Raw genomic sequence first — 25,220 nt, 5'->3', positions numbered from 1 at the left:
GTGGATATTTCAGTGGAGGAAACATATTTCACGCCAGTGATTGTTGAACATCGGCTTTTAATATGCCATATTATTCTTATCTATCCAGGCAGTTGCTCAAAGGTATCCTACAAATATCATTTCCGTCCTAATACTCCATCGCAATACCAACCCCCTCCTCCCGTAGTTTCCTGAGGTTGTGGTTCTTCTCATCATTCTCCTCCTTGATTCTCGCCTCCACTTCATCGCGTATGCCGCCCAGATCAGGCGGTATTAGCTTCTGCTGCACACTGGGCGCGGCGTTGACGAAACGTAGCTGCTCGGTGCAGTGCTGGACGATCTCGTTCAGCCGCTTCTGCTGGTTCCTATTCGCACGCGGCTCTCCTAGAATCTGCTCCAGCGTAGGGAAAAGGGTGTCCTGTCTAAAGTGTTCGCGCCATGGCGCGTGTAGAGGAATTATCGGGTCAATCTTGCCCTGCGCATCGATGGCGATGCTAGTCTCATTGGTCCAAGCACGGGCGACATTTCTGGGCGTATATCCACCTCCACCGAAGAGTATCATCGGCAGGCCAAGCGACTTGCAGAACTCAACACAAGCACCGTGGCCCTGCACTTGCAGGTTGAATCGGCCAAGTCTGTCCCCAGCCAGACTGTCGGCGCCACACTGTAGGCAGATCGCGGACGGTCGGAAACGATTGTTGATTTCAGTGATGATCGATTTGAAGAGCCACGTATACTGCTCATCCGAAATGCCATCCTGGAGTGGCACGTTGAGTGCATGGTGGGCGCCGGGATTATGTTCGCTCTTAGGACCATTGTCATCCAGTCCACCCGTACCAGGGAAGAAGTTAGCTGGATCGTACTTGTGGAAGGAGACAGTCATGACGCGATCGGTGCTGAAGAATGCTTCTTCAACGCCATCACCGTGGTGCACATCAATGTCGATGTAGAGCACCCGCGGGTGACATCGTAGGAGTTGCAATATCGCAATGACGATATCATTGATATAGCAGAACCCGGATGCCTCAGCTTTCTTTGCGTGATGAAGGCCGCCGCCCCAGGCTATAGCGATGTCCGACTCCTTGGTGCAGATCTTCCGCGCAGCATCTAAGGAGCTTCCGGCAGACATGGAGCAGTAGTCGTAGAGCCCTTCGAACAGCGGACAGTCCGAGCCGCCGAGGTTGAACTTAAGCTCTGTCCCGGGATTCTCTATATCACGGGGAACTGGTTCGGGGAGAACGGTTCCAAGAAAGTCCAGGTAGTCGTTGGCGTGGAATGAGTTGAGCTCCTCATATGTGGCAGCTCTTGTGACGTAGTTGTCCATGGCAAAGTTCATGCCATAGGACATGATCAAGCTTTTTGAGAGGGTCAGCCTCCACGGCTTCATGGGATGCGTCTGGCCGAAATGATGCTTCTCCATCTCTGGATTTGCGTGGAAGGAGACATTGTATCCCTTGGGCCTGGTGATGTTGTACGACTGGGCTGCGCGCTTGCATTTGTTATAGTAAGTGGCATTTTCCAGATCGCTGGCATGCCCCAGCTGTATGTAGTCCTCGACTACGGGCTGGTCAGCGTCGACGTTGTGAGGCAGGTAATTTGGCTTCGGAGGACGCCATTTGTATGCGCTTTCATCCATCTTTGAGCGGCCGGGCCGGGGGAGGTCGTTCCTGCCCCGGGCGAAGCTTCTTGATACGGAGTGAGGGTGTGGGGCAGCACGCAGACGGCGGCGCAACCTGCAGACCGATCAAAGCTCTGCGTAGCGAGCCACTTGCGGCCAAGAAGGCCGTGCGACAGGTAAAGCGTTGTTCTATTGAGCAGTGTCTCTCCTATGATCCAGCAAAAGGAGCCGAAATGACAAGAGCGGTCGCGACAGGCCTATTCGTCAAATGTGATGTCGTTGGTTGAGATCGCGGTGGAGGAACTTCGGATGGGAGAGACAGACAAGACAGTACAGAACGCCCCCCTGGGGCGGCTTGAGCCATCTCGAAGTCTCGAAAAAGCGTGGCCAACCGCGACCAGCCCCTGCCAGTGGCGCTAGTCGGTATGCGGCTTAGGGGCGAGGGGCGCCTGCAGTCAAAGGTGGCGCTAGTGGTTCCATGTTCCTTGCCTTCCCAAAATTTTCAGAGTGGCAGAGTGGATTCTGGCTGCCCAGGTGTGGCTCGTAATTCGAGAGGCTGAAGTCTCTCTCTCCCACTTACCACACACATCATCCACATCCGTCCGTTCGTCTATCTGCCAGCTATCTGTCTCTGTCGTGGCCTTGCACAAGCTCGGTCGACAAGCGCACCACCTTAACGTACCACGCAGCTTAAACGAGAGAAAGAGAGACTCTGGCAGCTGGATCCGTGCCATCTGTCTATTTGGGGCCGGCTGGAGGCACCACTTGCTTGCTTGCCTGCCTTTAACAGGCTGGTTGAAGGTGCCACCTGCCGCTCCATCGTTGCCTTTTTTCCCTGATTCCCGCTCTTGGTCGCTGCTTCCCCACAAGCTCGCTTTCCCAAGGCCCGAATCCAGGATAATTCAATTTACACTACCTAACGTCTATCAGCCCAAGAACGTACCATCTATTCTAAGAGAGATCTCGCCCCGGGGGCTCAAGCAGGGGGGTACGTGCATCGCTACTACTATTACATACTGGAGTAGATGCACCTTGCTCCTTCGAGGCGGACCCTGACATAATTTTATTTACCGCATTCTGTCATATCTGGCAGCGTCGAGTTGAGGTGAGAGAGCCACTCGATTTTTTGATACCCCCCCCAGCCATCGTGACGAACTGTCTTGCCATACCGAGGCACATCCCTGCATATTGTCCCATCTGTCTGCATTACTGTATTGCGCTCAATTTCCCATTCTTCAACTCTCTCTTTGTTGCTTCACAGCCATCACGCCTTGCTTCGCGTCCTTGCCTTCCTCGTCCTGCACACCGCAAGTACTCCTGCCCGTCCTCGGAGGTATCACCACGAAGCGAGTTCTATCCGAGGAGGGGCATATCACACTGCATATCTCTCTGAGCGCGGGGTTCTTCCCCACAGCTCGAACCCTTCGTTGACACCATGCCTAGAGACGATCTATCCATCGACTTCGTGAAGAGGATGCCGCCGCAGGTCGAGGCACTCGATCCGGCCCTGATCCTGGATGATTGGATCAACAGGGTCCAGAACCTGCCCGAGGAGATTCGCTTCATCCAGGATGAGATTGCCGACAAGGACCGTCAGTACAACGACTGCATAAAGCTCATCGAGGAGCGCGATGCCCGCATACAGAAATGGATCAAAGCCAACGGGAGTCACGAGGGAAATCCTCGGGAGGAGGGTTATCGTCAGACTATCCGCGAGAACTTTGTCAAGGCAGATCAGCTTGCGGCCGACAAGATTACTCTCACCCAGAGGTTGCAGGTCATCATGGACAAGCATCTCCGGATATTAGATGCCCAAATCAAGATCCTGTACGACCGTAACGAGCCGGGCTTCACTGACCCAGATGAGGTTCCCTCACTTTTGCGACCAAGTGCCGCCAACCACTCTGCTCCGTCTATTCGATCGATCAACCCTGCCGCGAATCCCGTCACCGCTGCTCTAAGTCCCATCGTTAATTCCGCTTCACCAACCGCGGTTCGCCCCTCGAATCCCCAAGTTCGCAATGCCCAGGCGCAACAACACCCTTCCGCCTCGGCACCAGCCACGCCGGCAGCCAGTATGATATTAAATAGACAAGCTCGTGAGAGCTCGGCCGGACCGGGCAGCGGAGTCCCTAAGAAGGGCCCTCGCGTCAACAGTGGACTCGGCAATGCCCCCGCGACCTCAAGTGGCCTGGCGCGTCACTCGTCTCTGGGGCCGGGCACACCGAAACACGTTACCGCGACAGGAGTACCAAGAGCTGGAAGTGCAGGACCGCGCGCCACGACTAAGGGGGCAGTCACCGCGCCTGGACGTAAAGCCGGCACTCCGTCATCTATGATACGAAAGAAGGGGACACCGGCAGCCACCACTGCGAATAAGTCTGGACTGTCGCGTGTGAAGCGGGCGGCGAAGAACTCGCCGTCCTCAAACGCCGACAGCGAGCTGTCCGATGCCGAGAGCGGCAGCGGCGACGAATCAGATGCCCGGACAGGCGGCCGAGGGACTCCCGCGGCGCGAGGCAGCTCGCAGAACGAGAAGGAGGCCAATGGCGGTAACGGCGGCGGCGGCGGCGGCGGCGCGGAGCACCACACCCACAAGCGCGCGCAGACGAAGCGCGAGCACATGGACGACGATGAGGACGGCATGGACCTGGACGATGACGATGCGGGTGACGATAAGAAGTACTGCCTCTGCCAGAACGTCAGCTTCGGGGACATGGTCGCGTGCGACAACGACGACTGCCCGTACGAGTGGTTCCACTGGTCGTGCGTGGGGCTCAAGAGCGAGCCGAACGGGACGTGGTTCTGTCCCGTGTGTACGGAGAATGCGAAGAAGAAGAAGTGAAAGGTTGCGTCAAGTTGTTTCAATTTTCTTAAAAACGACTGTGATGGCCAGGCAGATTGCTGGATAGGAGACAAGCAAGTCTTAGAATAGCTGTTACAGTACAAGATACCCCAGGGCAATATAAATCATGATTCATTTCAAAGATTAGGATAGTTAGATCGATTCATACGCGGAGACGTAGCATAAGCGCCGTGCAGCCAAGCCGTGTTGCTCGCGAGCCTTGAAAGGTGCCGGCTGGCGATCATCAAGTGTACAGCAATTATGATGCATTGTGATGGAGGAATAAAACAGCACAGCTGAATAATTCCCTCAGTCTCTACCTCAGTGATTACTCACATCTACTAGGGCTCAAAATACGAGTCGGCATAGCATTATAGCAGCATGATTCACGAATTGAAATGCGGTTATAGGATCGAAGTTTCATTATTTCCCTGTCCATCGTAATGATAGAAGACTACGTACAGAACACACCAGCCTTCCGAGCCCTCGGCTCATCCAGCCAGCTGTCGCCCTCTGTCATCGTACTCATCATGTCTAAGTAGATTCCAACAATAAAAAATAAGTTGCCATGAGAATGTCTTCTCAAGACCCAACCAGCAACAGACAACAGCATTCGCAAGGGCTGTCGTTTCCGCCCAAGCCAAAAAGACAGAAAAGCCATAGTTGCACCGATACATGCTTTTTCTCTCCCTTAATGCTCCAGCAGTCTCAAGCTGCCCTGGACGACGACGTTCTCGAGGATGGAACCAGGTGGGATGTCGATGGTGCTGCCCTCGGTAGCGACGATGATGACGGTGCCCTTGAGGGTAACGCCGCGGCCGAGGTTGACGGCACCGGTGATGGTCAGGTGGTCGAGCTCGATGATCTTGGGGATGGAGGGGATATGCTTCTGGAAGTCCGAGACCTTCTTGAAGTCACCGCCGAGCTTGATGAGCGGCGCGTCGCCGAAGCGGGCAGCGCTCATCTGCAACTGACCGTGCTTGACTGTGTAGAGATCCGACTTGACAAGCATCAGATCAGAGCATGTCTTGACAGGCAAGAAGCGGCGGCGGGGCACGTTGACACCGTGCGCGTTCTGGAAGTGGCGGATGGCGGCACCGACGGCGGTCTCGAGCTGGATGATGCTGATATCTGACTCGCCCTTCTTGTCACCCGGGATGGTCTTGCCGTTGGGGATGATCTCCATCTCCAGCTCGTCGTTCTCAACCACCCGCTTGATGGCCTGGACGTTCATCCAGATGTTGTTGGTGTTGAAGTACTTAAACTTCTTAATCGACTTGAACTCATTGACGTGCTCCTTGGGCACCTGAGCAATCTCGAGCAGGCGGACGGAACCCTCGTAGTCGATAATAGTGCCACCCTTGACATCAGCCTTGGTCTTGTTGGTCAACTCCATGATGTATTCCGCCTTGCTCTCAACCATGTGCTGCAGGATGCGGAGGTCCACAACAGCACCGAGGTTGTCGACGTTGGACAGGAAAATGATCTCAATGCCACGCTTAATAAGCTCGTCCAAGATGCCAGAGTTGTACAAAGACTCGAAAACATCACCGTGACCGGGTGGGTACCACTCGTTGATCGCGGAATCGAAGGACTTGGGCACAGGCAGGAGAGAGTCCTTGTAGATTCTGGGGTATCTTGACTGGTTGAAGGTGAGGATATCGACATTGTGGCCCTCGTACTTCTTGATAATAGCCGCGGTGTCCTCATTGGTGTTGAACGAGTTCATCAGGATGAAGGGCACGTTGGTGTTGTAGGTGCGGTTCAGGTACTCGACCTGCCTAACGGAGAGATCCAGGAAGGACATGCCGTCACGAACCTCAATGACGGACTTGGGGCCAACGCAGCCCATGGAAGTACCCAGACCACCGTTGAGCTTCAGGACAGCCAGCTTGTTCAGGAAGCCGACGGACTCGCTGTTAGCCAACTCCTCATAGTCTACAACCTGGCCCTGAGCTGGAGGCGCAATGCGGTCCCAGTCGCTAGAATGCCGAAATCATTAGCAGTTCGTTCCCGAGAAAGCATTTGGAGGGCTACCAACACAGCATTTCCCTTGGCCTTGTCATTCAGGTATCGTCGGAAGAGCGAGAAGAAGTTGTCCATCTCGGTCTCGAAAAGCTGAGAAATGTGTTAGCCCGATCGAGGTACTGTGCGCCGATTGCGCCGGGTCATTGGTTGCTAACCTTCTTCTCCTCTGGGTTCTTCACGGTCTCGGACAAGCTAGTCAAGGCATTTCGCATCTGTGCAGCGGCAATGTTTGTCGAGGTGTTCTCGAAAGCCTAGAAAAGATAGCGTCAGCATATGGTGCCTCGGTGAATATAGTGAGAATAATGTCAACCAGGCAGTGGGCGTCGAGATGGAGATCAGAACCAATCCTTGGTTGCTGGAGGACTGCCATTTTGATGTGGCTGCGTTGCATTGATACAGCAGTAGTTGTTGTTGTTCGAGGAGAGGAGGCAACGACATCACTGGCTTTCTGCTTTAAATAGGTCGGGCTTGCCAAGTGAAGCTTTCAGATTCACTGTGACGACTGCCTTAGGCCCAGGGATGTGGCCAAGAGAAGTTGCACCTCCTTTCGGGTAGGTGCGGTCTCTACCTCATAAAGTGCAGTGACAATCCTCTGCCAGTGGCCATCCCGAACAACAACGCTTACCCAAAGCAAATTGAGGCCCCCAGGAAATGGCAAAGAGGAGGAAGGAGTGAATCGCTCGACCCCTCATATAGGGTCACACAAAGCATTGAAGCTGCCATTGGGAGTTCCCGGCGCCCTTTGGCAGGCACTCGTGATGCTTTGAGCAAACCACCCACAGGAGCGACGAGCAATTCCCTTTCTGACCATTTGGGCTCATGCTGATCTCTCATTGACGATGCCGCCAATGTGGGATTGATGTGCTTCGAGTAGACAGGCACACGGGGGAGAGGGCACGGCCCGCGAGCCTGCAAGAGAACTCACCATATGGGACCTGGTCTTGCCATGGTGCTTGCTGGCAAATTCCTTGTCGGTGTCACCGCCGTTGGGCTTGAGGTGCGAGGGTATCGCGCTCTTGATCGCAGAAGCCATGTTGTCTTTGCAAAGCGAGAATATCGGTTTTCGGTGACGTTTTTGCTAGATGGACAGAAACGAGGGGAAAAGCAAGCAGTGCTCTTGTTGTCTTTCTCGAGGAACAGCAATATTCTGCGAGGAGGATTTGGTGATGGTTATGGCGGGGGAAAAGCTCCAGCTCAGTTCTGATTCACGAGACGATTAGCCGATTGACGTAATGGGGGGGAAAACTGGTGGGAGGGCGGTCTGGATCTGCCCAGCACCATTGCCAGCCTCTGGGCACACCTGCACCAGCGCTCTCCTCCTCCTCGTGCAATCACAGTCGCACAAGCATGTGGGAAGTGGAGCCTCAAGCAGGATCATCAGAGAGGCACTTACACGATACGACTTAACGTTGAGCCGACTTCTTTCTTAGCAGCAGCGCTACCGAGTAGTCGTAGTACGTATGCCCCAAGCTTACAGTAGGTATGGACTGACACTAGATACCTAGACAGCAGCCCAGGAGAGAGCAACTGGACAGCAAGACCAGACAGGCAGAGGGAAAGAGAAGGAAGGACACAAAAAGAGCTCAAGAATGTCTCGGTTTGGTGGTGGGGTTCCCCGAGCTTCTTAAAGCTCCTCCTCACACCCCAGCAACCCATACCTATCAGACTCCATCTCAATTCTATTCATAACATCGCCGCCTCCACCCGGGGGCTTGCTGGTGAGGAAATTTGTTATTGCCCCAAGTAGCCCGGTACAGTACCTGACAAGCCCGCTGCATACGATAATGCCAACGCCCAGCACTAAGCTCACTACAACCTTAGGCCAAGATCGCTGCAGTGGGTGTGGCGTTGTGCAGCCAGGGATACTTCAGGATGGTGGCACATTCAGCCCACACCAGAATTCACAACCGCATCCTGCTAGTGGATCGCATATTGCATAGTACACTGCAAGATGTCCCCTTCCGGAGCTTTCAGACCACCATCCATCCCACCACCAATCGCCGCCCGCCGGCATGCTCTGCTTTGCCTTACAGCAAGTTGACTTTGTATCTCAGGATCTGCCTCTCTCGCCTCGTTTATTGCCTCCTTAAGGCGCCAGAGAAGCAATGGCGATCTCATGAAATGGCGAGACTTTCAGCGGCAGTCGGAACGCAAGCCCGTCCATCTTGCTTCGGCCATCTAGGTCTTGGAAGACCTACTGCCGTCTCCGGCGTGATGGAACGCACATTCCGGCCCTGGACGATAACTTTACGGTCCACCCATGATATTTGGTCTTGTTGAGCGGTTTCGTTCATATTGTCCCGAACGAACTGCATTAGCATTCTACCGACATGCTCCCGCCTTCAAACGACGCAACCTGTTTTCGCGCGCTTGACGAACTTTTCTCTGGAATTCATCGTTGCGCGAAAGCATCCTCGCATCTCTAGTTGGTAAGCATCGTACACCTTAGTTGTTGCAGAGCCTGCAAATATGTCCAAGCCATGGAGCGCTGTTATTGAACAGATCGCATCGAGCCCATCAGCATTAAGGTTCGAGATGACATAAGGCCGGCGCTGCCTCCGCCCTGAGGGCCTCAGCCGCGCTTATTAGGAGGTCTGGGGATATTTTATGCGTTCAGAACCTACCATTGCCTAGTAGGATGACTTGAGAAGATACATCGTGCCTTAACTATTGTTAAATGATGACGATCGATTCGACATCCTGACAACGAATAGGGAACACCCCTCCGTTGCTACGGAGTCTTCAGGGATGCGCTGAGGTTAACCTTCAGCCCATTGCAGAACCGGTGCAGCCCAGCGGGAGCTAAGTGCAGCTCTGATATCACCTCAGATCCACCCAGCCCACTTGAAGAGGAAATTTGCCTGCGGCACTTTGCTCGCTGCAGCAGCCAGGCGCAATAAAAGAAAGCCCAGTTTTTCCCTTGATATCGACCAGATAGCACAATCAATATCTCGTCTTTGGAAATGAGCATCCTCTCCTAATAGATCCACTCAAGGGCGCCAGCCACGCGGCAGGCTGGCCGGGACTTTGACCACCAAACGTAGTCCACCAAACTAACTATTGGGACGCTCTGGTCCAAAACGGGGGACTGCTAATTTGGAAAAGCCAGCCCGAGGTCAGCCAGAAGGAAGGTGGAACCCGGCAGCCTTTTTCTGTTGAAGATTATTGATTGTTATCACAAGAGTTGTGATGGGCTAGACTACAAGTGGCGGCTTCTTCACAGGTTGGGGCTGAATAGATAGGCGATAGTTTTCAGCGGTCTGGGCAACGCCCATGCAGCAGCCCAGCGTCTGGTTGCCGTGTCATTGCCTATGGTGTTCGAAAAGTTTCCGTCGAGGTTCCGATAGCTTCGGCGAGGCTTCCGTCCCGTCCCTGGAGGTGCATGCATGGTCACATTAACGGTGAGATAACAGAAGGGGTCGGTTCCTGAGAGACAGAAAATGCAACGGCAATAACACCTACCGAATAAGCCTCCTGTCTCGCTCCACGTGGGGGGCAGTTTAGTTCCGGATGGCGCAGAATTATGCTGGGCCACACAACGGCCAGTTCGACATTCTTTCACCAGCAAGATTGGAAACATTGTCATAAACCAAGTGGTAGGCTGTTGTGACCAGTCCGTTGTCCAGACTGAGGGTCTCGTGAATAGCCAGCAAATCACGGAGGCGTGACGAGACTGCTTATCACCACAGCCCTAAGCATATGAAACAGCACTGTGCCTCTAGACAAGCTTCTGTAAGCCAAGAATGAGGGCTGGCTTGTGGCTGTGATAGGTGCTGACACCCGCTTCTATGGCGGGCTGAGGTGAGCGGTGTCAAGAGCTGAATGCAAAGCCATCATCATCCATGCGTCTGTGGTGAGATGCAGAGATGACGACCGCCGAACCTTGTCAGACGCAGCCTCTAGCACAGTCTAGTGTGTCTAGATGAATATTCCTAATCAAAGACCGTAGAACTCTCAATCCGCATCCAGGAGCTTTCTCAAGCGTCGCTGGGTCTACTGGGAGCTTATCAAGACAGGTTGGAGGATGTTACCTGAATCGCTGCAATGAGTCGGAGACGAACAGGTTCACAGGAAACGGAATTGTGGAGTCAATATTAGGCAAGCCGATTGGATCATTGGTCAAAGATATTGTCCCGCCAGTGGCCAGACTCCCGATTCCAGAATAGGTAGCTCCGATCGAGCCTTGAAGTACATGAATTCGTCAACGCTTTCCAGTCTTTTATATTCAAGATTCAAGTGCATTTTGTGTGTGGTACAGCCCATACAGCGCCTCGCATTGTCCACGGGTTGCCAAGCGTTCTTCACCTACCTCCAGAATTCCTTCGTGGGTTTCAATTGGTGGTCAGCTCGCCCATCGAGTCAGACAGACATGGGAAGCACGACAAAGCCGGTCGCATACTGGAACGTCAACGTGCCAGAGTCCGAATGGACTGAAGAATGCCCCGACTTCTTGGCCAATCTAAACACCAAGGACCTTGGCATCATCAGCACGCCGGACAATGAGTATCACATCGAGACATGGCCGGAAGTCGTGCAGAAATGCAAAGACAACCGCTTAGATCTATTCCAGCGCGTACCATCAGATCTCAGGCGGTACCTAGCGTACAACTGGAAACTAAAGCAGGAGTACGGCAGCGTTATGTACTTTGTCCTGTCTCAGAGACTGGGATGGAAAGAGCCCATCGTGTCTAAAGGAAATCCTTTCCAGTTCGATGAGGACATCAAGATTCTGTGGAACGATTGGCCCTACGGCATTGACGAGAGAATTGTGCATTTGGTCGTCTGGACAAAATTCGATCTGGAAGAAGACCCAACCAACGGAGACCTCACTGATAAAGCGAGGGCAGAGATTGATGACTTTGTACACAAGTTCTTCTCTCCCCACCTGCCCAAAGACCATGTCCGTGTGATATCCTCTCGCTCACCATCGACCAAGCTTGGCTGACCGCATTGAACAGTACACATGGTTCAAGAACTGGCGCTCCCTCAAGTCAGTCAAGGCCGTGGAGCATTTCCATGTCATGCTGTTCGACCCCGACCCTGCTTTCGTCAGCGAGATCACCAATGGCGATGTACCGCTCAGCCAGAAGGTTGGCAAGCTGAACTGAGAGGCGGCCGCCATGATTCGCTTGTCATACGCATTGCCAGCTGCAAGTGCGCTTAGATAAATTTTCGTCTTCTCAAGGTCGATCGACCGGTCGGGCTTTGATGATTGGGTACCAACAACAGAGTAACACTGTATTCTCAATGCTCTGGCACCTCCAACCCGGCGCCGGCTCGGACCTGCACAACGGGACCATCCGCAAAGGGAACCGCCGTTGGTTTCTCCATGCTGATTTTGACTTGCCAGCCGAAGTAGCCAGAGTACTGCTGCCCCGGTAGTGGACGGAAGTCTCTCATGATCCTGCTAGATAGATGACTCCCCAAAGCTTCTAGGGTCTCAAACGAGGATTCCTCCATGGCCTAGAATTCGCCATTAGTTTCACAAAATAGGTTAGAGTAGACTAGATAGACAGAGCTTTTCACCAACCTTTATGACTAGAGACTCCAGAAGGGTATAGACATCTGGGGCATAATCGAACTTGTCCACCTCAATGTCTGTTATAACAAATTGTTTTGCTTCGCGTTCGTTCGAGTTGACGCCGATTAGAGTAGGTACCCGTAGCCGATGGAGGCGAAGACTTATAGCAAACATCTCCACTGCTGAAGAGACCTCCTTGGTATCAAAAACAGACGATGCTGTCAAGCTGACTCCTTCGCCCAGAAGTGAGGCTTTAGGCAGGATGACAGTGATAGACATGAACCGGAGCTTCGACAGATCAAGGAACGCCTGCTCTACATCCTTGCTACGGATGCCGTCAACTTTCAAGCCGGTCAGAGTCGACCATATCCTCTCCAGAACACCTCTCAGCGTGCTGCTGGTCGAGCCCAGGGCCGCCTGGTTGTCTGCCGGTGCCGCTCGCTGAGGGCTGTAGCTCTCCAGGCTGGCGAGGATGGTCTTGCTCAGGCTGCCGTAGTGGACGGTGTCGCCACTGGTGACATTGTCTCCGGCGACCGATGCGTCAAATGGGCTGGTGAAGCTCAGCTCGGCAGAGACCAGAAATGGCTGCGGCTTGCCGTCTCGGCCCCAGGCATCGTGGGGGCCCTTCACTACGGCTTGTAGATTCCGGACGCGGACGACGGCGAATGGGTCCCCCGCCGCGCAGCGGACCTGCCAGGAGCTGCGGATACGATATTCTTGTGTGAAGTCCATGATAAATAGCTGAAGTGCCCCTTTCCAGGTAAATATCACTGATCGATTCGGATTTCGTGTTGTTGAGCCACCAGTTGATTGAAGAGAAGTCTATGTCCACACTCGGCGCTATTAAAATGGTCTCACAACAGCAATTAAATTTTCTTAGTAGCCGCTCTTATCACAACTTTTAAACACGCCCAAACCGTTGTGATACACACACGTCTATGAGTCAAAATGTGCACTTTTTGGCTGTCGCGATGACGTGGACGTCTGCATCTGCAAAACAAAGCCTGATTTCAGTTATTGTACTGAAAGGGCTGCAAATGCAATAATAGCATGTGGGGGATGCATGTACTTGCACTACCAGATCTCAAGTCACTGTTTTACCTTGACCGACTTACACCCCACACTTCATGTCACCGCCGGAAAGAATCTTTTATTCCAGGGTTGGTGATGTCCTAGATGTGGAGTATATTCTCATTCTTCCATCGCGCATTCCACATGTCAAATGCCAAGTCTCAGGAGTATGCAAGCTATGTATCGATTACTGTACCAGGCAGAAAATTGGGCATTCATGACTGTTACACACAAAGCTGCTGTGTCTATGTCCGGGTTTCAGAGAGAATAATGCCTAGAACAAACAGGATATTCTCATTTTCCTGCTCCCTGAGCTAAACTTAGCATACTTGGCCCAAAATGTCTCATGAGCCGACACGAAGACTATCGACAGGCGGCTTACCACCCATCAAGACCTGCGAGCAATACGATGTGGAGGAGGCTCCAAGCCACAACAACATGCCCTGCTTTACCGCCTGGATACGCGAAGAGATCGTGGAGATCCCCAAGGGATGGACATCCTCAGACTTTCCCATCTCTGACAGGCGCCCCCAATGGTCCTTCCAGATCTACGACACAACGCCACGTTCAGACGATCCGGACCACCTTAGGACCCTAGCCGAGACGCTGCACAGGGAAACGCGGGAAGAGCGCGAGACACAAGGCCACGAGCAGCCTGATCGCATCGATGTATGGGGCATGCCGCTCGCAGCCAATGCGTCGGACGAGGAGAGAATCACGAGGTGCAAGACTCACCTTCTAGCTGAAGTTGCCTCGCGAAACACCGCGGAAAGTGATGAGTTCCATATCTCGCGGCTCAGTGCTAATGAGCAGTGGCAATGGGCCATTCTTATCATCGACCGGCCCCGAGAACTCTGGAACGAAGGCGAGGGCGGCTTCCTCGCTGTGTACTGGGATATGCATCCTAATTATCTTGAACTACTTAAACGGGAGTATGGCGAGGACAAACAAGAGCCCCAGACAAGCGCTTTCCGGTATACTCGTGCTGAACTGGGAAAGGTGTTGGCGAATTTAAAGGGTGCTTTCTGATCATTTGAGAGCAAATACTTCTCCGGTTAATTGACGGGATCAGAATTCGAAGACATAACAACCCGCGGAAGGCTCCTTTTAAATCGTGAGTAACTTTTGGATGCAATCCCAAACATACATCAATACCAAGTCAAAAACAGAAAGGGTTGGCGAGGATATGGATAGATTTATGGGCTTAGGATGAAAGCGGTCTCCCCAGTGAGGATATTGCCCTTGAACTTGCGCAATAGCTAAGATAACCAAAAGGCTAGCATTCTCAGCACTGCGCGGCTGAGATTCCCGGTCCTACAGCTTATAAGGCTACTGCACGCCACAGTGTTATTTCAACATACCCGATAACACTCTGTATCACTAATAGCTTTATCTTTATCTCTAACGCCGCCCTACCCTAGTACACTCCGAGAACATCCTCCCTCTTATTCCATGGAGTATCACACCTCACACCTCAGAATGTCATTGTGTGCGGTGTAACGTGCTTTGACGATACTTTCAAACATACTTGGCTGCATCTATATTTGAAGCGTGTCACAGACCGCAGGCGGCAACACCAAAATGAAGACGACAAAGAGGACAAATTCGCTCGGCCGGGCCGCCTCCGATTGCCACTCATGTGAGGCCCGCAGTCGCGAATGTGACCGGCGCCGGCCCCGGTGTGATCAATGCACCAGAGACGGCATTGTGTGTCCCGGTTTCGCCCTCAAGTTGGATTGGCAACATGGAATCGCTAGCAGGGGCAAACTGACGAGGAAGACATTTCCAGTGCCGGACACTGACACTGGACAGAGGATGGGACAGAAGGGTTTCCCTGGCCAGCAGGCGCCGCCGACAAGTTTCACTTTTGTGCAACAAGGGGGCAGTGTCAGTGGTGTAGTCAGACTCGACGGTCGTCGGCTTCTTCGAGGAAAGAAGAAGCAGAGACCGTGCGTAGCCGACGAAGATATTGATATGGGTAAGGTGCCAATTGCTCCTATGGATCAGAGCATGGACGAAGACACGATGATGCAGGTTCGGGAGCGAGCAACAGAGCCAGAAGAGACGATGTCGATATTGGAGAGACCCTCTCGAGATACCTCTGACAGAAACAGTCAGAACGACAGCGAAGACGGAGCCAGCATCATTAGTGCCAATGTCAGCGCCATACCAGAGGCTGGGGTCCCTATAGTACATAGTGAAGTATCCAGATCCGAGATGGAGCGTCTTCTCACATCAACTCTTACACCGACGAAATGGCGATCCTTGCCGAGCTTCTTCCATCTCACCACGGGGGCGTCCGAGGCCATCTCCTTTTTCCACTGGCGATTTTCCTTCGTCACTCTCGCCTACGACGTGTGGACTAACCCGTGGCATGTTTGCCTCCCGATCATCTACGATGCGCCGTGCCTGATGGATGCCATCATCGCCTTGAGCAAGATAGGTCGTTCACGTCTACTTGAGGAGCCTGAGGATCCAAGCGTGCTCGTCCTAAAGAACAGGGCGCTCTCCTCGTTCGGTTCGATACTCCAGACCGGTAATGTAGCTGTGATTATTGCTACAATCCTCGTCCTCATTGGAATAGACGTGTGTTCTTCCTCCCTCACATAACCCCTCGATTTATTCCCTTCTTCCTACTCTACGAGATGCTGATGTGGCATAGTACGCCGAAAGTGCCTACTCCTGCTGGTCCACACATCTAATGGGGGCATACAGAGTGCTAGAGAGCGGCAGTGGTATCCGCGTTGCGCAGTTCAGCTCCTCTCTACGATCCCAGATTGCAATGTTGATATGGTATGACTTGACAGGTGCGCTTCTCTCCAGAAGACGGCCCGTGTTCCCTAGAAATTACATAGAAGACCTATTCGCTTGGCAATCGAGCACTGAGTGGACCTTTCTCGCCCTCAACGGCTATCCGGACGAGCTCATCATGGTGCTGCACGACTTGGCAACAGCTGCGGAGGCTCTTACGACGCCGACAGACGAGGCTGGAGCGCGGCAGGCCGAAGTCGCGAGAGAGCTGGAGCGACGTCTGTGGGTCGCCGAGCTGCGTTCCGTTGACGCAGACGTTACGATTCTGTTTGAATGCTGGCGCATGGGCTTACTGCTCTATTGCGCCAGGGCGTTGAAAACCGCAGCAGCCAACCCCTTTACACAACAGCAGCAGCAGCGGTCCCAATCCGTCAGCATGAGTCCTAGGATGAGACTCTTAGATCGGTCACTTTCGTCGTCGCCAGCTTTCACTACAGCGTCCGACAATACGCTAATGGTAGAATCGAACAATGCCACTTCTAATCGCTGCAAATGCTACGCCGAGGACATTTTCTACCTGACAATGCGCCTTTCCCCGACATCAGCTCTACAAAAACAATGCCTCATACCAATGCTGCTTGCGGGATGCGAAATGACCTCCAGCCCGGACGATTTGCAGCACCGGAAGACGGTTGAGACATATTGCGACAGATGGAACAGCCTGAGCCAATTGGCCGTATTTAGCTCTGCTAAGCACGTGTTACGGATTGTCTGGGCGCTTAAGGACGGCGGGTTCGACTTTGAGAAGGTTTGGTGGGTGGACGTGCTTAACAAGACGTGGGCAATGCAAGATTCACAGGGATCACTGACGAAGGAGTGGTTGTTTGGATAGTTCATCATGTATGACGCACAGTGGTAGTACGCTCTACGATATTGTCACCGGAGTAAACAACATGTACTATTCTAACATGGCGCTACTCTCTTCAGAACAGATGGTTGGATGGGTGACATTTATGTTCCGAGATCAAATCAGATCCTTATGCGACTCCAGCTCTGGACGTAGAATCCTCATCGGATCGTTCAGGTCCACCCACCCAAGGAACGGCCTCGAAACAGACCAGCCAATCCGCTCCTGCAACCACAGCGGCAGTTCCTTGATCTTCTCAATGTCATTGGCAAGGTACTGGTTCTCCTCCTGACGCATCCAACTCCGCGTATAGAAGCACGAGAACAACAGTCGCTCTTCGTCGGCGGTTTTGTTGGCGCTACCGCCATGGAAACAGCCGGAAAGCATCATAAAAGCATCCCCGGGGTTCAGCTCCGCATGGTATGTCTGGTCTTCGCGTGGCGGACCCTCTGAGTAGTCCCAAAGATGTGATCCTGGGATGAATCTTGTAGCCCCATTTTGGCGAGTAGCCTTCTTTCCGGCCACGAAGAGACCGATGCCTGCATCTCGGCCCTGTTCGTGGGACACCACGGCGGGCAGGTACTGGTGATGGACTTGATCATCCCTGAGATCAAATCTGTATTAGCTGCAATGGTAATCATATTTAAATCTGCCCATCTAGTCTTCTGCGTTACTGAGTTCGACATACCTATGCAGAACCTGGTTCTTTGCTCCAGGGCCGATGCTGAATACAACTGTGTTATTGAGCTGCGGCTGGGCGATACTTGTCTCCTGTTTGTTTCCAATCTACGTGTGCATTCTTTATCAGTTCGTGATCTTCACTCAAATTCTTGTCCACAGTGGAACACAACCTACCCAATTACCCTTCAGCTCGCTTGTTAGAAGAGCGTCGCAAACTTCTAGCCATAGTTCGTGCCCTACGACTCGCAGGGCGAATGTCTTGGACTTTCCGACAAGCCCAAACGCACGGCGAGTTTCCTTGGGAAAGAAATCCCCATCCCAGTGCTTGTCTTTATCTAGCCAAGGACGAACATCGGCCTCAATCGTGGCGATCTCTGTCTTATTGAGAAAGTTACGGATTATGACTCCGCCGGAGAGTTTCAAAGCAGCAATTAACTCGTCCGAGGTGCATTTGCCTGCGTCGAATTCCAACACAGGGGGCAAAGGGGAAGAGGGACCTTTCAAGTCGGAGCCGGTGAGGTCAGTTAGGCCAGCAGGTACATTGGCCATGGCGAATGTGGCCGGGACTTCTACCACGGTGGCCATGTTTATCGGTTGAGCTGTACTCGAACTTGTCTGATAAGGACCTGAAGAACGCTTCATAGCTGAAAGGGAGTATGGTGAAATATACCAGTCCAAGCCTAGTCTCTACTGTTATATCGAGTCAGAACCCTTTCAGGCACCCTCTAGCAAGCTATCACCTAGTACGTAAGATGTATCATAATCGTGACAAAGTCACTTTGAATGATGTATGACTAGTTGTTTGGTGTAAAGATGACTTCTCCCAAATTCGGTATATACCATTCTAGGCAGGTGAGTTTACTGACCAATTTATGTCTAATACCACTAATTATGATTACGAGGATATCCCATCATTGAACACGCATCTGGTCCCGTTCACCATTTGTCGCTGTAACATATCAACGCTGCAACCGCATTGTATCCCTGGACGCACTAATGGAGATGGTTGTCGTGGGCAAATATATCCTGACGCGATAATAGCCGAAACCGGAAGGAGAGCTAACGGGGCCGAAGCTCATTCTTAGCGGTTGACAAACTATGAGGTCATGGAATTCTCGAAATTCCCTAGAATTGAGGAGGGCATCTCAAAATACCTATGTCTAGCCTGGGTTACATTATGAGAAAAGGGGTGAAAGGAAGGCAATCACGTTAGCAAGGTAGAGGGCACATATAAATGAAGACAAACATCTGTAGTAAATAGTGTCTGTTAAAAATGGCTATGTATACTACGGTGCCGCTAGATGTTGTACCCTGTAGCGTGATATCTCGGGATTTTAATTGAGGATTACTTGGCAAGTCACCCAGAAAGACTGCAATCATGCTCCTGGGCTCGTGATACCTTTGCATCTCAATGGGTGAAGAGCAGAGAATCAATCAGCTCCCAATACTTCTTCGCTGACATCCTTCTCAGTTTCTTTCCCCAGAAAACAAGGGCCAGGAATGTCAAGTTGCAAAAAATGGACAGGGCGGCTACGGCTACGAATGTTTTGACAAGCCCCTGACTCTCAATCCAAGGAGTGATGCCGTATGAGAAACCGAAGCCCATGGTGTTACGGATGACCTGCACGAGAATCACACTCTCTCCCGATATCTCTTTGAAGCAGTCGATAGTGTAGGCAAGGGCGGTGGATCCGCCGACAACGACGCACGACATGACCATACCGATGCCTATTATTAGCCCCATAAAGTGCATGTTGTTAGCGGCTCCGATTCCCCAGAGAAGGAATCCACCGCCGCCTACGAGGCCAGAGACTGTCAAGATCCAAAGCCGGTGTTCCGGCTCGCGAATACCGCCGTTTCGCCTCGCCAGGAACAGAGCAATCTTATCACCGATCCAACCGGCCCAGAGCGCGCCGACGACAGACCCTATGAACGGCGACACGTACGCGACGCCGACCATACTGGGCGAAAAGTTGTACGGGCTGCCGCTCAAGATTAGACTCATAGTCCCGTTGCAGACGGCGTACCAAGAGAGGTTCGTGCCGTACAGGAAGCCCGCCCAGACTATGTTAGGGAAGTGGAAGACAAGTGTCAGCGGGCGATACATCATCACGAACATTTGCTTGACCGATGGCCTGCCGGCCAAGTCGCGGAAGAGATGCAGCTTCTGCTTGTATGTTCGCGGGGTTGGGTAAATCTGGCCTCGAACGGGACTCGGAGGGCTCAGCGGAGCCGAGATAGTTTTTTCTTCGACCGCCGCCATTGGGTTGGTTCCATCATTCTTGGAGGGACGAACAATGAATTCGTGGACATCCTGGGCTGGGATCCCATCATCAAACCCTTCTATCGTCTGCCGGAAATACATGGTTTCTTCTAGGGTGAACATGATAATGATGGTGGTCACAGCTAGGACGATGGTTCCGAACCAGATGGCGGCTCGCCAGCCCAGACCATTCGTAATCAAGCCGGCCAGAAGAGGTGCCAGAGCGTTTCCACCAAAGAGAATCAAGACGTAGACACTGTTGTGGTGATTAGAATTTGAGCACACAAAACTTGGGGTAGCAAATAAAACAGAAGAGAAGTGTGTGGCTCACCTGATGTAATTCCCCCTTTCGTGGGCGAAAAAAAGATCCGCGGTCGATACTTCAGGCAAGCTTTCAACAGGAGCAAGAAAAATTCCGATCAGGATTCTATGGGCGAACCATTCCGCGGATGTCTTAGAATATGCCGTCCACACCATAGGTGCGAGGCCGAGGAGGCTAGTCAAGACATATACACCGCGACGGCCGAAGACCAGGGCGATGGGCTGCCATATCAGACATCCCCATCCAATAAAGAGAATCATGAGTCCAGTACCCGTGTTGAGTTCGGCGATGGTGATTCCCGTCTCGGCGGCGATATCAGACAGAACAGAGTAGTGGACGGTAGTGGCAATAGACACACCGAAGAGGTAGACGTAGACAGACCAGATTGCGACTTGTTTGCGAAACGGTTTCCAATTGAGAGGATCCTCCGGATCTGCGGATGGACGGGGATTTAGCACCACCGTGTCCGGGCCCGACGAGTGCACATCGAGGAGGTGAATGGTACCTGGCACCATGGCCTCGCGCGCTTCGAGTGTGCCCTGGGTGGCCATGGCGTTGTTGATGAGCAGAATGCAGAAAGGAGATTGTGAAATGTAGAGGAGTAAATTACGGCTCTGAAACTATCCGACGTGAAGTTTCAGGGTCCGAGACAACAGTAGTAGCCTTGCTGTTGCAGACAGGCAAGAGTCTTGTGTGTAGCTGTCCTCAGGATTCGTCCCAGACGAGGCATTGTATAAGGGGCAGTCTCATGGCGGTCTTAAACAGGAACTCTTCAAACAAGTTATAGAATTGACAAGCCAGATGCACGGACTAGACCATGAAGACCTAGACTATGACTTTTCCTTAGGGACTTGGTGTGCTGCAGTCTCGACAGTATGAATACCAATATTCGGTCTTATCTCTCCTTCCAGGTTTGGATAGCGTTAATCATTCTCATTTCCGATTGTATCTTCGATTAACGTAACGTGAGAAGTATTTACAAGGGGCAAAGGCTGATAAGCTTCATGATGATGACGACAGAAATGTGGCTTTGAAAATGTCAAAGGCAAAATATGTATTGCTATATTCCATAAATGGATCCGATTTCTTTTGCTGAAAAAAGGATCCACAATTATATTGTTTTATATGTCTGTTATCTATGATTCCGAGCTAATAAGTTAGTGGTATCTCATTTACTCCAACTGTAAGAATGGACTCATTGAGATATTCACATACGGCGGAGTTCACAACATACATGTGGTTGAATATTATCCAAATGCGGAAGGAGAGGCTAGTTTGAACGACTAGAACGCTTGCGCCTAGTGGGCTAGGCTTGTCTGATGTGCGAGATATTTGACTGATAAGCTGCCGCCCGCATATGGACGTTCTGATCGACATGGTTTTGTATACAGATAAGCTGTTGGTAACGTGGAGTGGTGAAGAAGCACTAGAGTCAATGCTAACCCCGTACATTCTCTGCAATTGTCAGCATGTGGGCCTTGAACTAGATTGGCTTGCACTTCACCCAAGACCCATAAAGATAAGACAACTCTTAAAGCAGGCTCAATTCTGTAGAGGCGACGATTCTGGAAATGGTATGGCGCCGGGAAGTTAACACCAGGGTTGTCGGGGCTCGGGATATGGCGGTAGGACGCCGTTGCTCTTATCTACAGTGTGATAATTAGAATTCCTCTTGCTTAGTTTGAATAATATGCAGATAGGTTGACATGACCACTCATCCTAAGTGAACAAATATCTCCTCGCCATTAGGACCCTGTTTACATGACATAAAATATCTTGCTACCATTTATAGACGGATCAGATTAATATTTCCATATGCGGGCCAAGTGAATACAGAGGTAGAAAGAGCAAAAGTGCAATGACAACCGTAGCCATCCTTCCAGAAGGCTATCCTGCAGAATTGACGGGCTACGCCGATCCATGGATCGCTTCTCCTGGCGGCACTGTCGAGATCAAGGTATGCACGATATATGACAGTATTCCGACTGACGCCTGCCTGTTAAATTCTGCCTGCATCTGTCCCTAACAATTGCCAGGTCTCGTGCACAGAATCATCTTACAAGTATCGTGTCGTTCGCGTCACGCAGGGCGTTGATGTAGAAAACTCGCCGGCAAAGCAAATCCATCCCATTGATGGAGTCCCAGAGGGCGAGACAAAGGGACGATTCCAGCTCGCAAAGCCAGGCTCTTATGCCATAATCAAAGACTGGCTTCCGGCCCCGGCCTCGGGTGTCATGATTTCTTTCTACATGCAGCCGTGGGTGCCGGTTTGGAATCATGCGCAGGTTCCCATTTCCAATCTCGACGTCAACAATAAATCGGGATTCGCTGTGGTTGTGGGAGAAGCTGGAAAACTCGAGTTCTGGATTGGCACTGGCTCCAAGATTGAGGTCATTCCAACGGGATACTCCCCGGAAAAAAAGATGTGGACTCGGGTCAGCTTGACCATCGATGGCACGAAGTTGTCCAGTTCTATTCAACCAATCCCTCTCTTTGTGACACCGAGTGAGAGCAAGCCCATTGTCGTATCGCATATGCTACGAGACCCTATATCATTGGCAGTTACCAGCAAGCTACTCTTTGGAGCTTGTTTCGCGAATGGGTCGGCTACGACTCCGTCTGCCGTTCCAACGAATTTCTTCAATGGCCGTATTGACTCGCCTACAATTATGCTAGTTGAGCAGGGTGCGGAACACCCGCTACTTAGATTTGACTTTTCTGTCAACATGTCCAGTGACTACATCCACGATATCTCAGGACGGGGACTCAGGGGGACACTCATCAACGCACCAACACGCGCCGTGAAGGGTTACGATTGGGATGGCACAGAGGTGGATTGGACCAGAGCCAAATATGGCTACGGCGCAATCCACTTTCACGAAGACGACCTCGACGATGCGGGGTGGGAGACAGATTTGACCATCAAGATTCCCTCGACATGTCGATCGGGGGTATACGCTGTGGAAATCGAAACGATCGATGGCAGAAGAGCCAATGATTCTATCACTTTCTTCGTACGACCGAGCGAGTCGGACTGGACACAGAGGGGTGGGAAAGTGGCGTTTGTGCTATCGACGTTTACATACTTGGCCTACGCGAATGAGCATCTTTGGGAAACGTCGCGTCGTTCAGCCATCGACATTGGTCCCGGTTTCGACCCAAACGACGTAGCTCAAAGTGACGACTTAGACAAGCTGAGACGACGCTTCGACCTAGGTCTCAGCACGTACGATGTGCACAACGACGATTCGAGTGTGATATACTCATCCTGGAAACGGCCGATTCTCAATGCTCGCCCGGGATATGTTATGTGGGCGTTCAAGAGGCCTAGGGAGCTAAGTGCTGACCTGATGATGATCGGGTTCCTTGAGCGTGAGGGCATTCCGTACGAGGTACTAACGGATCACGACCTGCACCGTTTCGGCGTAGACTGCATATCCCGCTTCAACACCGTCATCACAGGCTCTCACCCAGAATACCCGACGCTCGAGTCGTACATGGCCTACAAGGCGTTCGCCGCCCAGGGTGGGAACCTCATGTATCTCGGCGGCAATGGATTCTACTGGGTCAGCGCCGTGTCCGGAGACCCGTCACGCATGCATCGTCTTGAGATTCGTCGTGGAGATCAGGGCGTACGAACTCACACAGCGCCCGGCGGCGAGCGAATCAACGCGACTAACGGCCAGCTTGGGACGCTGTGGCGATCTCGTGGGATGCCATGCAATGTCCTCTTTGGTGTGGGGTTTTCCGGCGAAGGTGTTGCACCGGGTGTACCGTACCGGCGAACGGCAGAAGGGAGGCGGTGCGAAGAGAGCGAAGGGGAAGTCTACAGCAAAAGCAACATAGACAACACCGCACCACCGTCGTCGTGGATCTTCCGCGGCATCAGTCCCGATGAGCTCATTGGTGAATTCGGGCTGGGCGGCGGTGCGAGCGGAGATGAGATAGACAGGTTCGGTATTGACAACGACAGCCATCCGAGCGTCAAGGTGCTAGCATCGAGTACCGGTCACTCGGACGAGTTTGGTATCGCGCCAGAGGACACCTCGTTTCCCATAAAGAATGTCCTTGGAACGCAGAACGACAATATACGGTCTGACATGACATACTACGTTACTTCAGGAGGCGGTGGAGTTTTCTCAGTTGGTAGCATCAACTTCTTCTGTTCGCTTGGGTGGATGAACTACAGAAATAATGTTGCCCAATTGGTGAGAAACGTAATCACAGGCTTCTTGGAGGGGAGGCGATGAGGATTTCACATCGACAAGGTAGATTTACTTAAGGTGAACTAGCTCGCTGATCTATCCTTTCTCTTGGTACTCCGTTCAAGATTAGGGTAGACTGGAGAATGTGATTTAGTCAAGCCCCTGCCACTGCCCGCCGTAGACGGCAATAGTCCAAACATGATATACATGACAATTAATAAGCTAGTCTCATACTAATCTTGTTATTGAAATAAAACGTAATCAACGAGAAAGGCTCCTAGTCTTCACGCCAATACTGCTAATAATTCGATCCCATGACCCACCCTGACTGACAACACTGCTAGAGGTAGGAAGATCTCTGGCTTTCTTTAATTAGAGGTGACGCCGTTACTCGGTTCTTGATACTCGGTGCTCGGTTCTCATGGTCCTCTGTTCGGTTCTTAGTGGGGACAATTCTAAGAGTATTTGGGCAAAGAGTCTACTGATGTAGCATTACATCCAGCTTGAGCACTATGTACTTAAAACAGACAAGCCCCGTATCCAGATATCATAAGTGTCTCACAAATAGTAAGATAGATAGCTAGTGACGACGCTTTACAAATTATCAACAATTTCACAATGGCTTTAGAATCAACGCGTAAGTTGACTATATTATTCTGTCCTTTGTATCGACGCAGAACGACTGATTATGTCTTAGACCCAAAGAACTTCGGTGTTCTCATTTATCCTGGCTTCGAAGCCTTAGATGCTTTTGGACCTATGGAAGTCATCAATGACCTATCTATGACGCAAAACATAACTCTGTCAATAGTTGCTGCAAGTCTCGATCCAGTTTCGACTCTCCAAAAAGGCAAACACTCCGTTGGGCAAAGCGTTGTGCCCACGCACACTTTTGCCGATGCGCCAGCTCTCGACGTGCTTATAATCCCTGGAGGCTGGGGAGGATTTGATACGAAGCCCGAACTGCAACAGTGGGTGCGCGATGTCGTGCCAAAACTCGGCACTTTAATCACTGTCTGCAACGGGGCC

At 51.9% G+C, this 25,220-nt stretch overlaps 9 protein-coding genes across 9 annotated transcripts; 4 read left to right on the top strand and 5 right to left on the bottom strand.

The window, feature by feature from the left end:
• Positions 1-127: 127 nt before the first annotated feature.
• UCRPA7_3962 (putative histone deacetylase phd1 protein) lies at positions 128-1,615 on the bottom strand (the record flags this gene model as incomplete). Its single annotated transcript, XM_007916505.1, has 1 exon — positions 128-1,615. The coding sequence occupies one exon, from the start codon at positions 1,613-1,615 to the stop codon at positions 128-130; it is 1,488 nt and encodes a 495-aa protein (XP_007914696.1).
• A 1,417-nt stretch (positions 1,616-3,032) lies between these two features.
• UCRPA7_3961 (putative phd-finger domain-containing protein) lies at positions 3,033-4,442 on the top strand (the record flags this gene model as incomplete). Its single annotated transcript, XM_007916514.1, has 1 exon — positions 3,033-4,442. The coding sequence occupies one exon, from the start codon at positions 3,033-3,035 to the stop codon at positions 4,440-4,442; it is 1,410 nt and encodes a 469-aa protein (XP_007914705.1).
• A 691-nt stretch (positions 4,443-5,133) lies between these two features.
• Positions 5,134-7,503, bottom strand: UCRPA7_3960 (putative utp-glucose-1-phosphate uridylyltransferase protein; the record flags this gene model as incomplete). The annotated part of the gene is made up of 4 exons (XM_007916527.1): positions 5,134-6,424; positions 6,484-6,560; positions 6,626-6,721; positions 7,396-7,503. The coding sequence occupies 4 exons, from the start codon at positions 7,501-7,503 to the stop codon at positions 5,134-5,136; spliced, it is 1,572 nt and encodes a 523-aa protein (XP_007914718.1).
• Positions 7,504-10,839: 3,336 nt separating this feature from the next.
• Positions 10,840-11,578, top strand: UCRPA7_3959 (hypothetical protein; the record flags this gene model as incomplete). The annotated part of the gene is made up of 2 exons (XM_007916502.1): positions 10,840-11,370; positions 11,429-11,578. The coding sequence occupies 2 exons, from the start codon at positions 10,840-10,842 to the stop codon at positions 11,576-11,578; spliced, it is 681 nt and encodes a 226-aa protein (XP_007914693.1).
• Positions 11,579-11,714: 136 nt separating this feature from the next.
• UCRPA7_3958 (putative dihydroneopterin aldolase family protein) lies at positions 11,715-12,723 on the bottom strand (the record flags this gene model as incomplete). Its single annotated transcript, XM_007916529.1, has 2 exons — positions 11,715-11,933; positions 12,001-12,723. The coding sequence occupies 2 exons, from the start codon at positions 12,721-12,723 to the stop codon at positions 11,715-11,717; spliced, it is 942 nt and encodes a 313-aa protein (XP_007914720.1).
• A 777-nt stretch (positions 12,724-13,500) lies between these two features.
• Positions 13,501-14,091, top strand: UCRPA7_3957 (hypothetical protein; the record flags this gene model as incomplete). Its single annotated transcript, XM_007916491.1, has 1 exon — positions 13,501-14,091. The coding sequence occupies one exon, from the start codon at positions 13,501-13,503 to the stop codon at positions 14,089-14,091; it is 591 nt and encodes a 196-aa protein (XP_007914682.1).
• A 2,746-nt stretch (positions 14,092-16,837) lies between these two features.
• Positions 16,838-17,986, bottom strand: UCRPA7_3956 (putative phytanoyl- dioxygenase family protein; the record flags this gene model as incomplete). The annotated part of the gene is made up of 3 exons (XM_007916523.1): positions 16,838-17,324; positions 17,409-17,491; positions 17,576-17,986. The coding sequence occupies 3 exons, from the start codon at positions 17,984-17,986 to the stop codon at positions 16,838-16,840; spliced, it is 981 nt and encodes a 326-aa protein (XP_007914714.1).
• Positions 17,987-18,809: 823 nt separating this feature from the next.
• UCRPA7_3955 (putative mfs transporter protein) lies at positions 18,810-20,537 on the bottom strand (the record flags this gene model as incomplete). Its single annotated transcript, XM_007916509.1, has 2 exons — positions 18,810-19,920; positions 20,104-20,537. 2 exons carry the CDS (start codon positions 20,535-20,537, stop codon positions 18,810-18,812), a joined length of 1,545 nt encoding a protein of 514 aa, XP_007914700.1.
• Positions 20,538-21,844: 1,307 nt separating this feature from the next.
• Positions 21,845-24,236, top strand: UCRPA7_3954 (putative large subunit of -dimethylformamidase protein; the record flags this gene model as incomplete). Its single annotated transcript, XM_007916526.1, has 2 exons — positions 21,845-21,943; positions 22,023-24,236. The coding sequence occupies 2 exons, from the start codon at positions 21,845-21,847 to the stop codon at positions 24,234-24,236; spliced, it is 2,313 nt and encodes a 770-aa protein (XP_007914717.1).
• Between the last annotated feature and the right edge of the window lie 984 nt (positions 24,237-25,220).

Source organism: Phaeoacremonium minimum, assembly GCF_000392275.1.
Source record: "Phaeoacremonium minimum UCRPA7 unplaced genomic scaffold PA7_03_scaffold_299, whole genome shotgun sequence".
Lineage (NCBI taxonomy): Eukaryota > Fungi > Ascomycota > Sordariomycetes > Togniniales > Togniniaceae > Phaeoacremonium > Phaeoacremonium minimum.
This window is presented reverse-complemented; position numbering and strand designations above follow the sequence as displayed.